Raw genomic sequence first — 15041 nt, forward strand, 5'->3', positions numbered from 1 at the left:
GTAAAGTGACTCGTAGATATTTTTTATTTTTATTTTACGTCCGCTGTCAGTTAGAAACGTTGAGCAAATGATATAGTGCCTTCTCCGTTTATTTGGTTAAGTGGTTACCCAACGCCACCCGCGCCGCCACAGCGCCGGTTTAAGCATATACTTGTCAAGTTTCTGAGTTTAAAAAGACATTCACTGGCTTATCGGCTGGATAGGTACAAACACACACATTTTGCGGGCATGCAACATTAACAGAATTTAGAAATATATATATAAAGAAATAAGCCTAGGTTTGTCAATATGCAGCTATCTCCAACATAGGTATTATTTTCGTTAATTTTACTCAATTCTAATTTAGGGTAAAATAACATTATTAAAATATTAAAGTTACTTCATTATTGACTATTGCGGCTATAGATACAATTTGTTCCCCTACGAGGCCTTCTTTTTTCTCCGGTGGGCAGGACGCCGTTTCCCTAAGTCCACATGGCTTGCCATCAGAGGATCATTGGCCTGCCGCTTGAAGGCAGCCTCGGCGCCAAACTGTCGTGGCTGTTTGGCTTCCGAGGCTCCGGCAGCGGAAGGGGACGTTCCAACCACTCGCTTCAGGGCCTTTGGCACTATGTACTCGGGCATGTCAGAGAGATGACTGTGTACCTTGATGGCGCGCAGAGGCTTGTCGTGCCGAAGCGCTTGCAGATCGCGTTTGTTCTCCTCGAAAAATCCCTTCAGTTTCTCGCAGTTCAGGATCTCTGTCTTTATCTCTCGAATTCGAGTGTCGTGAACAGCGACGCGAGTTGCGGCACGCCAGCAATCCTGAGCACGATAACGGAAGGACTCCACTTCTTCCATTTTAAACTGGTAGTTCCTGAAATGACGGCACACTTAGCAATATTACAAGTTTTAAGATGCTATTCTATACTCACTTCATGATCTCTTCGCCCTCTTGAGCTGCAAAGCTATCGCACAGTTTCTTCGCAACTAAATCGTTTACCTTGGCCTCCTTCGTGCTGACAAATGACAAGACGGAGCCCTTGTTGTTTCCTCTGGCCGTCCTGCCAGCCCGATGGATATAAGACGTGACATCCCTGGGGAAGTCGAAGTTGATTACGTTGTTCACGCACTGAAAGTCAATGCCGCGGGAAGCACTCGACTCCATGTCGCCGCTTCGAGGCGATTTTCGGTTAGTGCCTCCTGGCTTTTCTATATGATGTTCGTCGGAGGCAATGATTATGTCGTAGGTGCCCTTGTTAAACTGGCTAATTGTGTGGATGCGAATGTTGGCCGGCAGCTCGGAGTTCAAGACACAGGCACGGATGCCGAACTGCTCTAGGAACAAGCGAACCCTGAAACAATTTAATGGGTAATAATTAGGAAGAACTATAGTAGGTATTTAGGGGCAGATGGGAATGCCGTCAGCGAGAAGATTAGTTGCTGGTCATGTGTGCGCCAACTGTTGCCAGCTGCACACTCCCTCCATTTGTGATTTTATCATCATTGGCTCCTGTGCATCTAAGGGGGGATTCGTATGGTTTACTCACTTGTAACACCGATCGATGCTGTTCACAAAGATTATGCTCTTGCCGCGTATGAGTCTCAGCTTTAATAGGGCGTACAATATAGCCGGTTTGTCGTTTTCCTCAGCCAGAATGCGCTGGTGCGTTAACTGATCTTGCGGCACCAACTCCGGCTCCTCGAGTTTAAGCGTCACCGGGTTTTTCAGGCACAGGCCCTTCATGCGCACCACATCGTCGGTTAGAGTAGCGGAGACCAGGACTGCCTGGTAGATAGGAGGCAGGTGCTTAATCAACCGCTTAAAGTCCTTTTCGTAGCCATAGGCAAAAACCAGATCCGCCTCGTCCACCACCAAGGTCTCCACATGCTTCAGATCTACCACGCCACGAGCCTCGGCGTAGGCCAGCAAATTGGCGGGTGTCGCGACCACAATGTCGGGATTTTCAGACAAAGCGTGCCGCTGGGTCACCGTGTCGTTGGAGCTATCGGCAATGTCCGCCACGCGTACAACCTTGCCGCAGGACTCGACCAGCTGCTCTATTACCTTACGGGACTGCCGGCATAGCTCCTTGGTGGGCGCCAGGACCACGGCGCTCACATACTGCTCGCTGGCGTTCAATTTCGAGTTAAGGATCTTCTGAATCAGTGGCAGGGCGTAGGTGGCAGTCTTGCCGGATCCGGTGCGGGCGCGCACCACCACATCCTTGCCCTCCAGGAGCAGCGGTATCGCCGTCGACTGGATAAGTGTGGGCTGCTGCCAACCCAGCTGGGCCACCGCCTGAAATATGAGCACAACCCTTTGAAATCTGGAACTGTCGGCCGCATGCCGGGGCACTCACCTTAAGGATGCGCTGGTCCAGCTCCAGCTCGTGGAACTGCACCGTTTTCTGGGTCTTCTGGCTCATGCTGGACGACAGTATAAAAAACCCTGGAAAATGCGCAGCGCACGTTTTCTGGCCCAACAACAAAAATAGTGGAGTATCGGTATATTGAATTATCGGCGATTTCATCAGTCTATCGATAGTGGAATTGAACTGCTATTGAAATCTATTTTTAAAGGGAAACAAATACATTTAAAATAAAATTAAAATATATTTCAGTTATTTAATTAAATAAATAACAAGAGAGAATGATATAGTGAGTTCCCCGACTATTAGATACCCGTTACTCAGCTAGTGTGAATGCGAAAGCGATATTTCATAATTTGTCGATAGAAATGAACAAGACTAATAAAAATGTGAAAAAATATCAAACACTTATTTAAATTGTGGGTGTGGCAGTTTTGTGCGGTTTGTGGGCTTAGAGTGGCAACATGGGTCAACAAACATGCGCTACGCCTTTGTCTTAAGAATCTGTATGCTAAATCCTTTTATAGTTCCTAATATCTCGACGTTCATACGGATAGACGGACATGGCCTGATCGACTCGTCTATTGAACCTGATCAAGAATATATATACTTTATATAGTCGGAAACGTTTCCTTCTGCCTGTTACATACCTTTCAACGAATCTAGTATACCCTTTTATTCTACGAGTAACGAGTCTAAAAATTAGCAATTAAATATTTTAAGCTAACATTGTATAGCACCTCAACTTCCTTTCTTGTTTATTAGAGAAATCTCATAATTCGCACTTTTCTGATTTATTTATCGTTCGTCAAATTCACAGTGAATGGATCTCTATGGGAATCGACAATTTCTATAAAAATACGTTTAAGCCGACTTACAGCTTCTTCATTCAGAGATCCTATTTATAAGGTTTTGTCGTATCGACCAGAAATAATATCCGGTGCTATACAATAACTAAACAATTGGAAGTACAAACGCTACATTTATTTTTTGAGATTTTACCGTATGACTTTAAAGATGACTAAGTTATGATAAGTTTTCAATGTTCCCTCCCGTCAGTTTTTTTCGGGTTAGATATTAGGTTGTTATGCTCTATTGTAAAAATTCCTCGTACATCTCGTTTTTTTTTTCAATGTGATAGACATTATGGTCATATCGATATAATTAATAATAATAATAAACATAACATATTCCTATAAAACTTTCAAATATTTAATTGTTTAGTGATAAACAATAAATTTAAACATTAATACAGAGTATCCAAGCGTCGAAAGTAAGAGCGCTCATTACCGCACACAGCTATCGATAAATCCGCGAAAATCGATAGTTCCGCGGGCTCGCGCAATTGCATCCGAATTAGTCACTTTCGCCGGCTGTTATGGACCAAACACGTGAAATTTTGACCTTCCAGCTCGGAACTTACGCGAATTACGTGGGCGCACACTTCTGGAACCAGCAGGTGAGTTGTCCTACCCACTTGGCAGCCGGGAGCCTCACGAATTACACATTTCCAGGAGGCCAACTTCAGGTATGGAGACGAAAGCGAACAGGTGGCCGAGGAGCAGCTGCCCAACAATGATATTTTGTACCGTGAAGGGTGCAACGACCTCAATCGTATCACCTACACGCCCCGCCTGCTGTCCGTGGATTTGGCCGGGACCCTGGGACATCTGCCGGTGACCGGCGAGCTGTACGGCAATTTTGTGCAGCGCGATGAGGAGTTGCTGCCCCTGAGCACAGGAGAGGAATTGGAACAGGCTCGCAAGCGGGCAGAGGAGAGCGGCGTATGCGCACCGGAGCAGCTGGAAGTGCAGGCGCAGCCGAAGTCCGCCATTTCCGAATATCAGCGGGATCTGCTCAAGAATGCTGTGGTGCCTGAGAAGAACTATCAGCTGGCAGCGACGGCAAACAGTTGGGCGGACTTCCTTTACGCCCGGTATCACCCGAGAACCTTAAATGTCTTGCCGGGGTTGATCCGAGATCCGACTGCCCAAGCGCTGGGTACCTACTCTACCGGAACAGAAATGTGGCAGGAAGCCTCCTTTAACGAGGAGTTTTGCGATCGCATCCGTTTGTATGTAGAGGAGTGCGATGGCCTGCAGGGCTTCCACGTGCTGTTCGACATTGATGATGGCTTCGGTGGACTGACCGGGAAGTGCCTGGAGCACCTAAACGATGAGTACAGCCGCGCCAGTTTCGTGCTGCCACTTCACTATCCCAGGATCACTAGTTATGCCCAAGCGGGTAAGTAAGGTGATTTTAAAAGAAGTCTAGCATATAAACACAGTTTCCCCATTTCCCAGATTCCCGCCTGTCGCACAGCATACGGGTGGTAAACAATGTGTTGGGCTACCACCAACTCAGCGAGCAGGCTATGATGTTCACGCCGCTATCCACGCTGGAGACCATCTGGCGGAACAATAATCTGAAGTCGCGCAGTCTGCCGGGACTCCAGTGGGAGACGGATAACCTCTACCAGACATCAGCGCTTCTGGCCGCCTTTTTCGACACGGCCACCTTGAGTTACCGCCTGCGGCAAACGCCAGAATCTTTGCTACGTTTTTGCGAACGCGTCACTCCAGCGGGCAGAAAGTTGACCGCCGCCGGATTAGCTCTGCCATTTGGGCTGAGGGAGGGTCAGGATCTAATAGAGTTTCTAGACCAGAGTGGCGACCACGCACTGCTCACACAACTCACACCTGGCTGTGAGCCTGGCACATCCTACGTGGTGCAATCAGTGACGGCTCGTGGCATTCCCGTGGAACGTTTGAAACGGCCCAGGGAGCTGGCCGGCGATCAACTTCGGATGGCTGCCTATGGCTGCGATAGTATATCCCATATGCTGCAGCTCTACTACCAGTGCACCTATCATGGAAGTGTTACAAATGCGGCAGCCACACCATTGCCACTAAAGACACAGCTACCTTTTCCCTATGAAATGTTTGCAGCCGGTATATCAGGCGGTGGCTACCGCTTGCCTGAGGGGGCGGAACGCGAGACGGGTAGTCGTGTGGATTCCGCACCCATGCTGGCCGCCCTACAGAACTCCACCAAGCTCGGCGAGCATCTAGACAACTTGCACGCCCAATCACATCGCGTGCAGCTGGCCAAGTTGCAAGCCTATTCCAATTCTTGTTTGGAGCGGGATGAGTACGATACGGCGCTGGATCAGCTGCTTGAGTTCCGCGACCTTTACGCAGACTCGCAGTATCTATAGGATGCTATAATTTTGGAAAATAAGCTTTTGTGATAAGCCTAGGATTATGTACACAATAAACTAGCGTATGCAGTCGAATTTATGTGGAATCTCAGTCTTTCGGTCATATTTTATTTTGACTCCGAATTATAATTTCATTTAGATCAAACGAAATAATTTTACTAGTTTTTATGCATTTATTTCTGTTAAATTGTAAAATTAAAATTCCAACCTCAATCTATTGTATTTTTACGACTCTCTTAAAGATGTGGGGACCAAACGCAACCCCCCGATGCACATTATATTTGCTTAGCTTATAAAAGTTATCGAAACCATCGCTACGGCCTGTAAGTATAAGCTTTATGTGCCATGCTCCTTGTCCTCTAAGGTGTCAGGTTGGTTAGGTTTCCCCGGAGCGGAAGTTGATGGGCTGTGGCCCCACCCGCGGCACTTCGTGATTGGCAGTCTCGGAAGCGGCTTTGATATTTTCGCGTTTCCAGGAAAGCGAGGAATATCCAAAACAAAACAAAAACAGTGTTGTCTGGGCAGAGAATTTTGAGAGTCGTCAATGAAGTTTCCAACAGCGCAGAGTGGGCAAAATTCCCAATTTGATGAGTATTTTAAAAAAATTTTAATTCTGAGCGGTTAAACGTTTGTCATTACAAGTCCAATCTTTATATTGATTTATAACTTTAGTTCCTCAGCTGAATTCTTTGACTTTATCTGCTGTTTAAACCGTAGCCTTAAAATATTTGTTTACTATAAATATTTTCCGCGTTATATATTTTGTTGACATACTAAAGTTTGTAGTGTTAAAAAACATTTGAGGACAATATGTAATTATAGGTGTTTGCGTTTGGAAATCTTTAATCTTCTTATATATCATGTTCAATAAATGTTGGCTTTCACCGTTAGGAAGCTATTAAATTATGCGTGCCGGATGTGCCATTTCGTCCACTGTGCGACCATGACGACATGGACGTGTCCAAAGAAATCGGTGAATTTTTATTTGCATGACAATCAATTTTTATTCTTGATATCCTCGAAAAGGCCAGGGGCATATTTATTTATTGGAAAAGTCTTTATTAAAAAGGATAGACTGTATAGTCAAAAAACTGAACTAACAACTGTATTGGGATTAATGAGTTTTTACTTGTACTAAACATAAATTAAATGAATGTGCATCGTGTGCTTTTATTTCTGAATTTCCTTTATCTATGGCAATGTTTCAGCTTTGAAACATATATTTTTTTTAAAACTCTCGCTTTTATGAAATATAAAATTGTAAAATAAAAACATCGCAACATTGCAACAATCGCTGTATATTTTTTATATCAAACACAAATCTACATACTTATTCAAAAAGACTATAACTCCATTGACCTACGCAATCACTGGGTAACCGGAATTCGTCTTTTGCTTAGGTTGCCGTCATCTCCGTTGACCCAAAGGACCCCTTCTGGTCGACTTCACCTTTCCGCGACGTCTACGTGCGGCTACTGGCCGCTTTGTTTAACCTTAACCCTTACGGATCGGATCCAATCGGATCGGGAGCTGGGCCGCTTAATTTATCCGGAAATTTATTGTCAATAAAGCGGCAGTAATTGAAATCTCAACGGGAGTAAATCACAATTTTATGGACTGCTAACTGGCGGCGACTAGGTGGATGGGATTGGGCTTGGGATTGGGCTTGGGCTTGGGATTGGGCTTGGGCTTGGGATTAGGACCTGGAGAAGGGGGTTCATAATTTGTGCGAGTGTTTTGTGTTTGCCGGTCAAGTTTTCCGCACCAGACCTGCGCGTCCACATTGTTTGGCAAATTAAATTTAAATTTGATTGGCACCGCTCCTTTAACATTCTGCCGTCTTTTTAGCCCAGGTCCTTAAAGCAGCTGCTGTTCTCTAGCTGCTGCTGTTGTGCTTCCGGGGAAAAGGGACCAAATCCGAAATTAAAATTACGCCAACGACTTTAATGGAATATGTGCGTGGAATTCGAAATGCCAAATTGAATAGCCTGCCGAGCTAGTGGAGTGTATATATTTCGTATATTGTTTTTTGCAGCTTTTAATTTCGTTTCGTTTTCATTTTCATTTTCGATTCGGTCCGGTTCGGTCCGGTTCGGTCTCCATGTGAATTGGAACGAGTCCTTGCATTAGCATGCAGTCCTGTCACTGCACATCCTGCCACTCACTCCACCTGCAAAACATGTATTTGATTAATGTGGGCAGCACCAGCTCCGATCCAAACACTGGGCCACTGGGAGTCAACTTTTGTAGAATTAAAATTTAATAATCAGGCAGATCTTAAAGCGCCTGCAATGTGGGCATAAAACCAGGCGAGGCATGCAAAATAGTTTCATTTTGTAGGTCAAATTTGCACAGCTCCAATCTAAAACGCAAAAGAAGTTAATGTTTTAACTGGGACACTGGTACACTGAGAACGAAATGCATAATTGCATGGAAATTTAATGTCATCATAAATTCGTAATTATTGAAAACTCGAAATGCCTTCACCAGGAGTCATTCTACATGCACATAGGCAATGTTGACGGATTGTGTCCAGCAGCTGGGCACCTTCCAGGTGGCTTGTGTAGGAAGAGAACACTGTGACGAGTTGAACGATCCATTTCTGTACGGATTCAATGATCTATTTACTGATACCACGCGCATTCCGGAGACCAGAAATGGGAGCCACTAAGGCAACGTATAAGATTGAAGGTTTACTTATGGATCGCTCTACATTGATCCAGATCCTATGGTCGAATAGGACACCAAGATCTGGGACTTTATCCGGGGGGATTCTAGTGCAGATAATCAGTATTAAGCAGTAGCTTCTTGGCTTTGCCATCAGTATCGATGGTTATTGAAGTCAAGCTGGGGCTGCTTGTAGAAATTATGCGAGTCTAAGTGCAAGTAACTTAACTCACTCACTTGATAAAGATGGTTAATGGGCGGGCAGAATAGTATTAACCCAGTATGACTGGCTTGAGGAACTCCTTGAGGATGTGGTTTCAAAGTGTACTCACTAGGTTCGATTCATTTATAAAGGAGAGGATCCATATTAGCAAGGCTGAAGGGATTCCAATGACGTCAAGTTCAGTAGTTCGTTATTGACCTTTGCTGAAGTTAGAAAAGATCACATAGGCATTTATTAAATATCAATAAAGCTTCCATACATGTCAAGGTTTTACATTTCTCCTTAAAATAAAATTGCACTTTGAATTAGTTTTATTCAACAGATATATCTCTTTTAAGTTGACTATTAGCTTTGATTCCACTCCCACTCCCATTTAACAATTTATGATCAATCTATGATTGCGAGACTCTACATCCCAGTGTTTTTAATGGGTTCCCAGGTGTCCCGATTTAGAGTTGACTAGTATTTCTGATTGCAGAAAATAAAGCGCACATTATCTCTCTCTGTATCCTGAGCTCCGTTATCCCTTTATCCCTTCGTTTTCAATTAGCTCCTTCAATTACTCAGTTGGTCAGCTACTTAAGTGCTCGGCTTGTTCGCCCACGCGGCAGTTGATTTTTAATTTCTGCCCGTCTTGGCAGCCTCCATCATCCGCACCCGGCTATATCTGTGGTTCCATCGCCGTCTGGGCACTTCATCATCCGGCGGAGCTACTCGGAGGCGGCGGCCGGCACTCGGCTCCCGCGGCCAAAACAAACTTAACAAAGTTAGCTAAATTTGGCCGAAGGCGTCATTTTAACTGCCGCTTACTACCACCCACTCATTCGGCTGCCTCCCACCGACCGCCCTTCGATGTCGACATTTCAATGCCTTTTTAATCTAGAACAAAAGCAAACTTAATTTGCCACAACATCTGAGGAGATAGCAAAAGGACGACAGCAGAGGACCAAAGGAGGGCTACCAGGGGATGCCATCCTGTATTGTACTCGGGGAAATTAGGGGTCTCGCTTGTGGTCGGTAAACATTCTCAAATATACCCGTTTAGCATTCATATATTTATGTGCAGTAACTAGGTTGATTTCCGAATGTATTTTCCAACTTCTAGTATGCGATTCTCTTGTATTTTTCTTTTTAAGTATGTAAACCCTTTTATTACAATTAATTTATTGCCATGTTGAGCATTTACCTAGGTTTATTGTTTGAGTGTAGGCGAAAGGAGAAGAGAACGATTGCGAGAACGTCACTTGGCACATAATTTAATTACAACAACACTTTTGGGGGCCATAGCCATCCAGGAGGGGATGGCACTTTGAAGTTAGCCACCCACCACCACCACCACCCACAGCCCAGCCACCCAGCTACCTCCCCCCATGCGACTCCACCACTCAACGCCAGGAGTCGAGTGTTGAATGAGCAACAACTTTCGAGTGCAACGCGTCCTGAATTGTAATTAGTGCCCAGGAGCAGCCAGTTGGAGCCGGATTGGGGAAGGGTTTTTGGCCAGTTCATTTAAAAGGGGGAAGGGGAAGGAATGGAGAAGCGCCTCCAGGAGATGGCTTCACTTGATTTATGGAGCGCGCGAATTTGTAATTGTTATTACGTGTAAATGCTCCACTTCAAACCAATCAACACGCTTCTCGTTTGCCCCTTTTCACCAAACCGTATCCCAGATGCGGCATCCTGGCCATAAATTAGTTATCGGTGCTAATTGTTGAATGGATGAAGCGTGATTTGATAAGGACGTAACCGGTGGTCATTGAGGAAAGGCCAACTATCGTTGGCCCCACTGCCGACGGATGTCTACTTAAATAATATAAAACGGGGAAAAAATGATCAGATTTCAATCAAAACTAAACCACTACGGCATTTGACATAAAAACAAGAGGGAATTTTATAGTCGAGGTTCCCGACTATCAGATACCCGTTACTCAGATAGTGTGAATGCGAACGCGAAATTTCATCGTTTTTCTGTTGTATCGATAGATGTTGGGGAATAAAATGAGAACAAATTTTAAAATGGTTCCAAAGTATGGGCGTGAACGATTAGACGGCTTTAGGGCGTTGCAACATGGGTCAACAAACTTGCGCTGCGCCTTTGTCTCTAAAATTTGTATGCTGAATCTCATATAGTTCCTGAGATCTCGACGTTCATATGGACAGACGGACATGGCTAAATCGACTCGACTATTGATATATATATATATACTTTATATAGTCGGAAACGCTTCCTTCAGCCTGTTACATACTTTTCAACGAATCTAGTAACGAGTAACGGGTATCAATTGAAACGAGTTTCTCGTCTTAGATACTCGTTACTTACACTCAAAGAAAAAACCGTTCCCAACGATCTCAATTTGAGAATTTAGATTTTAAAATCTAGATTAGATTGAATCATGCTCAGCATATCAGAGCCAAGCCGTTCTCAATTGGCAACTCAACTAATAATATCCAAAAATATTAAAATATTCTCTACCCTACTTACAGTGTTACCGGAGTCTCTTCTTTTATTTGGTTAAACAAAAGAACATGGCAAGATCGACTAAGCTATTGAGGCAGATAAAGAATGTATATATCTTATAGGGTCGGAACCAAATTCTTCTATCTGCTCACCTTTGACATCAAACCAGTAAGAAAATTGTACATCTTTCTTTAATACTAATGGGCCATAATGCTTTTAACCTCTAAGTCCGTCAAAATCAAATACACTTCAATCGTTCCTTATCACATGCAATTTATAATACATATCATTCCAATTTAGAATGCAACACTTTGCAGTGGCTTATATTTAATATCTAGTAAGTAACCAGAACTGAGAAGTAGCCCGTTACTCATACTCATACATTAAAGTGGTTTTTCAAATTTATTTTTTATAAGAAACCGAAGACATGGAAGTTTATACTCGAACAGTTCGAACACATAATGAAAACAAGAGTATTTGTTAAAGGACAACCAAAACGCATTTGTTCACTGGCACACAACCAGTTGAGTGAATGTGTGTGTTCGTTTTGGCAAAGCCATAATCTTGTTGTTTTATAACTTTTAATGCCTCCTAATCCTGTTGCTGCTCCTCGGGCTCATCCTGTTAAGCTCCTTTGCCTTCTCCTTGAATCCCACCAGCACCAGTTGTGTCGCAAATTGACCAACTGCAATTAAATGGTAAACAATTTGGCTTTCATCCAAGCCAGACACGAGTTCGGCTCGAATAAGTTATACTCCAATTGGCCCGGGGAATGATTTGCTTCAAATGCGCTTAATGCATTCCCTAATCGCCAGTGGGTAATTTAGCACTGGCGTTACATACAGCCATTTAACTAATTGTCCTAGAATTACTTAACTCACGAAAAGCTTTAGTGTTGGCCGAAGTAATTAAATGGCTGGCGTGGCACTCACATGTATCTGCTGGCTTGATACAGCAAGTTGATCATAAACCAAATTACGATGAAGATCCTTTGGGTAACCACTAATGCTCAAGGATTAACTTAGCTAAAAAGCTCACTTGTTTTGGATAAAAAAATTGTTAATATGCACAGAATTCCGTTTTTGATATATACAATTTTTTCTGAACCCGGCTTAACCAAATAGGCAAAACTCAAACGGGAACATGTCAAGCGATTTATTCTGTGGAGGATGCCGTGGAGGATTCCGTCGAGGATTCCGTAGAGGACTCTGTGGTGGAGGACACTGTAGTGGAAGAAGCTGTGGTGGTGGAAGTGCTTGTTGAGGCCTCAGTAGTCGTGGATGTGGTTTGATTGCATGGTGGTCCCCATGGTTTGGGGCCTCCTGGGCCTCCTGGTCCGCGTCCTGGTCCTCCTGGGCCACCTGGTCCTCCAGGTCCACGACCTCCTGGGCCTCCTGGTCCACCAGGTCCGCCGGGTCCGCCAAATCCGCCAGGTCCGCCAGGTCCGCCAGGTCCGCCAGGTCCGCGTCCTGGTCCTCCTCGACCACGACCTGGTCCACCTGGTCCACGGGGACCCCAAGGACCAGGTCCTTGGGCGGAAGCTACTGCGACCAGGGCAACAAGAGTGACAAGGATAAGTGTACGCATTTCGTTATCTGATAGTTAACGACTCGAACTGATCTCGGCATCCCCTGCCAGCGGTATATATACCCACCGTCTGTGGAGATTCTCGCCGGCAGATGTGTTCCATCGGTGACGTTTGCGCGTTGAGCAAACTTACGTCAGTGTGGATTGGTAAATTCCACTTTCCAAGTCAGTCACTTCGCAATTGACATTGGCCTTCATTCTGGGGTTCCGTCAGATGGGAAGAATATGAGTTTGTAGACACTTGTTGATTCATGCTTAGGTTTATTTCCAAAATTGTTGTTTACAAGGCTTTGATCCGAGTTAATTGTAAATGAGACTACAAAATTTATATACTCTTCTCAAATTGAAATGAAACTACTACACATATGTTAAAGTAAGATCTTATAAAAGTAAATGCTGGATAAAAATCAATCATCTAAAACTATTTCAGTTCAGAACTTAACAATGCTTTTACCTCATGGTACAGTACCTATAATTTCTACCAGCTGTTTGGATTGCTTTATGGATCTTACATAAAAGAACCAGCAAGTTCCGTGAGCCAATATCTAGCTAAATATTTGCGCTCCGTCGTATGTGATGCACTTTGTGGCCAGGCGTCAGTGGACTTGATGTTTATAAAGCATCAATCGTGTCTTTGACAATAGTGTGAATTATCTAAGAATAAGGATGTTTGGACAAGTGGTTTCGTTAGGCTTTAATGAAAGTCAAATTAGCAAACACATATAGTGGAAAACACGCTAAGGAAAGAGAAATCGTAAGAAATTCTGGAAAGTCTATTAGCGGAATAGAAATCTTTGAGTTGTGATACAACAAAAATGACTCACTTAACATTAGTTCAGTGCAATCGTTATATATGTCAAAAGTACAAGAAATCCTCATGGGGCTATATGGCTTACCACTTATTAGTGCCCTTTACTCAATATAATGTGATGGTACATACATACGCCAATGTACACTAGCCGGCATAAATACTTTGACAAAATAAGCGCCAAACATTTTGGAAGTAAAACTTTAAAATGGCTTGATATGATAATAATGATTTTTTTTGTTGTGTATAAGTAATATAAACTTAAAAATTAACAAATTGTATTGGCCTAAGTATTTTGACAAGCCTTTAATACTTAAATAAATAAGTGTAAATGAAGCGGGAGCTTAGGAGTGAACCAATTAATAAGATATACCATATATCGACCAAATTGAGAAAGATCTCTGGAGTTATCTCTTTCCAAAAGAGAGGTGATCACAGAAATCATCTCCTCTCGAGTTTTGTGTGACGAAACTGTTCTGCTGCGTTTTAAAAGAGACCAGATGTTCTCAAAAATATTTAAATCTGGACTTTAAGGTGGCCAGTTTAAGACGGTGACGACAACAAAAAAACTGGGTTATCATTCGGGAATTGTGGCGGGGATAAATGATTCCCCGATCAGCCTATCTCCAGAAAGAAATTAATTTTCGTTAAGGGTCGTCAAATATTGCCTATGGTTCATCGAGCCGGTTCATCACCACACCATGACAGGCCCTCCACCATAGTTCAATTTCTAACAAACGTATTTTTTGCCTTTTCTGAGTTGGCAAACTTACAAAAAAATTTTTTTTTTAATTTCCCGTATAAGGATTTTGTCGTCAGCGAATGTTGTTCTACACTTAGGTTTAGTTCTTTTTAAGTATTATAAATGATTATGTTTTTTAAACTTTTTAATTTGATAATACACAGTTTGCCGCGACAATTTAAACTCTTTCGCAATGTTTTTTACTTTAATTCAAACGTTAAATTGTGCTACCATTGATAATCTAATAAACAAACTGAACTATTTACACATAGCCTTTAATTAAATTTGGTTTTTTAAGAACGTTTAATAATCAAAATAGTAAAGTTTAAACAGTTTTTGATTTACACGTGCTTAAAAGCAGGATACTATTTACTAAATGAGCTTGTCAAAATATTTGTGCCCACCAAAAATTTGTTGTCTGCGTGCAAGCCGTAAAAAAATGTGGATTTTGTGTGTTAAATATTCATTATTTGCATTGCTCATCGTCTCGCACTGATTGTTAATATTAAGCGCAAGCAAGTTTGTCAAAATAGTTATGCCTACTGGTGTATGTGATATTTCCCCTTTTTTTGGGTACGCAGGTAGCCGTGGAGGTAAGTGAAATTTCGTAAGGGTTTTTGTTTGTATACAAAATTCATCTTCTTTCTAATAGTATGATTTACATGCGTCGTTCTCTCAACAGCTTTTTCTATAGCTTTTACTTTAGCCACCGTTTACAGAAGTTAACATTCGAATACTATTTCAATTGTCTCTTTTATTTCGATCTGTACTCTAGCTTGGTTCAACAGCGACTGACTGCCGCGCTCTCTGCAGAGTGGCGAGTCGATCAGTCGATAAGTTTCTCGATAATATTTGTATGTATGTATATAGTAAGGATGGGTGTATGAATGTATAAGCTTATGACTAGATTGGCTATGTATAATTAGGTATGTATGACTAGGAATGTATGACTAAGAGTAAAGGAAGAGGGTAGAAGGAGCAGCCT

General features: G+C 43.0%; 2 protein-coding genes, 1 non-coding gene and 1 pseudogene across 3 annotated transcripts; 1 reads left to right on the top strand and 3 right to left on the bottom strand.

Annotated features, from left to right (window-relative positions):
• Positions 1-71: 71 nt before the first annotated feature.
• LOC6615234 (probable ATP-dependent RNA helicase DDX56) lies at positions 72-2473 on the bottom strand. The gene is made up of 4 exons (XM_002039604.2): positions 2343-2473; positions 1530-2281; positions 915-1334; positions 72-856 (listed from the first exon to the last, which is right to left on the bottom strand). Exons 1-4 carry the CDS (start codon positions 2406-2408, stop codon positions 421-423), a joined length of 1674 nt encoding a protein of 557 aa, XP_002039640.2. The 5' UTR covers positions 2409-2473; the 3' UTR covers positions 72-420.
• LOC6615235 lies at positions 1399-1491 on the bottom strand. Its single transcript, XR_048614.2, has one exon. It is a non-coding gene; the product is annotated as a small nucleolar RNA Z30a (small nucleolar RNA).
• A 1203-nt stretch (positions 2474-3676) lies between the features above and the next one.
• Positions 3677-5657, top strand: LOC6615237 (protein misato). The gene is made up of 3 exons (XM_032725883.1): positions 3677-3810; positions 3866-4595; positions 4655-5657. The coding sequence occupies exons 1-3, from the start codon at positions 3730-3732 to the stop codon at positions 5566-5568; spliced, it is 1725 nt and encodes a 574-aa protein (XP_032581774.1). The 5' UTR covers positions 3677-3729; the 3' UTR covers positions 5569-5657.
• A 6281-nt stretch (positions 5658-11938) lies between these two features.
• On the bottom strand, positions 11939-12547 carry LOC6615238 (annotated as a pseudogene).
• Between the last annotated feature and the right edge of the window lie 2494 nt (positions 12548-15041).

This window comes from Drosophila sechellia, chromosome X (assembly GCF_004382195.2).
Source record: "Drosophila sechellia strain sech25 chromosome X, ASM438219v1, whole genome shotgun sequence".
NCBI classification, from domain to species: Eukaryota; Metazoa; Arthropoda; class Insecta; order Diptera; family Drosophilidae; genus Drosophila; species Drosophila sechellia.

What these genes read in the sequence shown, in the direction of transcription:
- LOC6615237 (XM_032725883.1), top strand. Translation starts at nt 3,730, where the DNA reads ATGGACCAAACACGTGAAATTTTGACCTTCCAGCTCGGAACTTACGCG. An exon ending in CACACTTCTGGAACCAGCAG is followed by an intron (nt 3,811 to 3,865) that starts GTGAGTTGTCCT and finishes ACACATTTCCAG; the next exon opens with GAGGCCAACTTCAGGTATGG. An exon ending in CACTAGTTATGCCCAAGCGG is followed by an intron (nt 4,596 to 4,654) that starts GTAAGTAAGGTG and finishes CCCATTTCCCAG; the next exon opens with ATTCCCGCCTGTCGCACAGC.
- LOC6615234 (XM_002039604.2), bottom strand. Translation starts at nt 2,408, where the DNA reads ATGAGCCAGAAGACCCAGAAAACGGTGCAGTTCCACGAGCTGGAGCTG. An exon ending in AGCATCGATCGGTGTTACAA is followed by an intron (nt 1,335 to 1,529) that starts GTGAGTAAACCA and finishes AAATTGTTTCAG; the next exon opens with GGTTCGCTTGTTCCTAGAGC. An exon ending in GAGGGCGAAGAGATCATGAA is followed by an intron (nt 857 to 914) that starts GTGAGTATAGAA and finishes CCGTCATTTCAG; the next exon opens with GAACTACCAGTTTAAAATGG.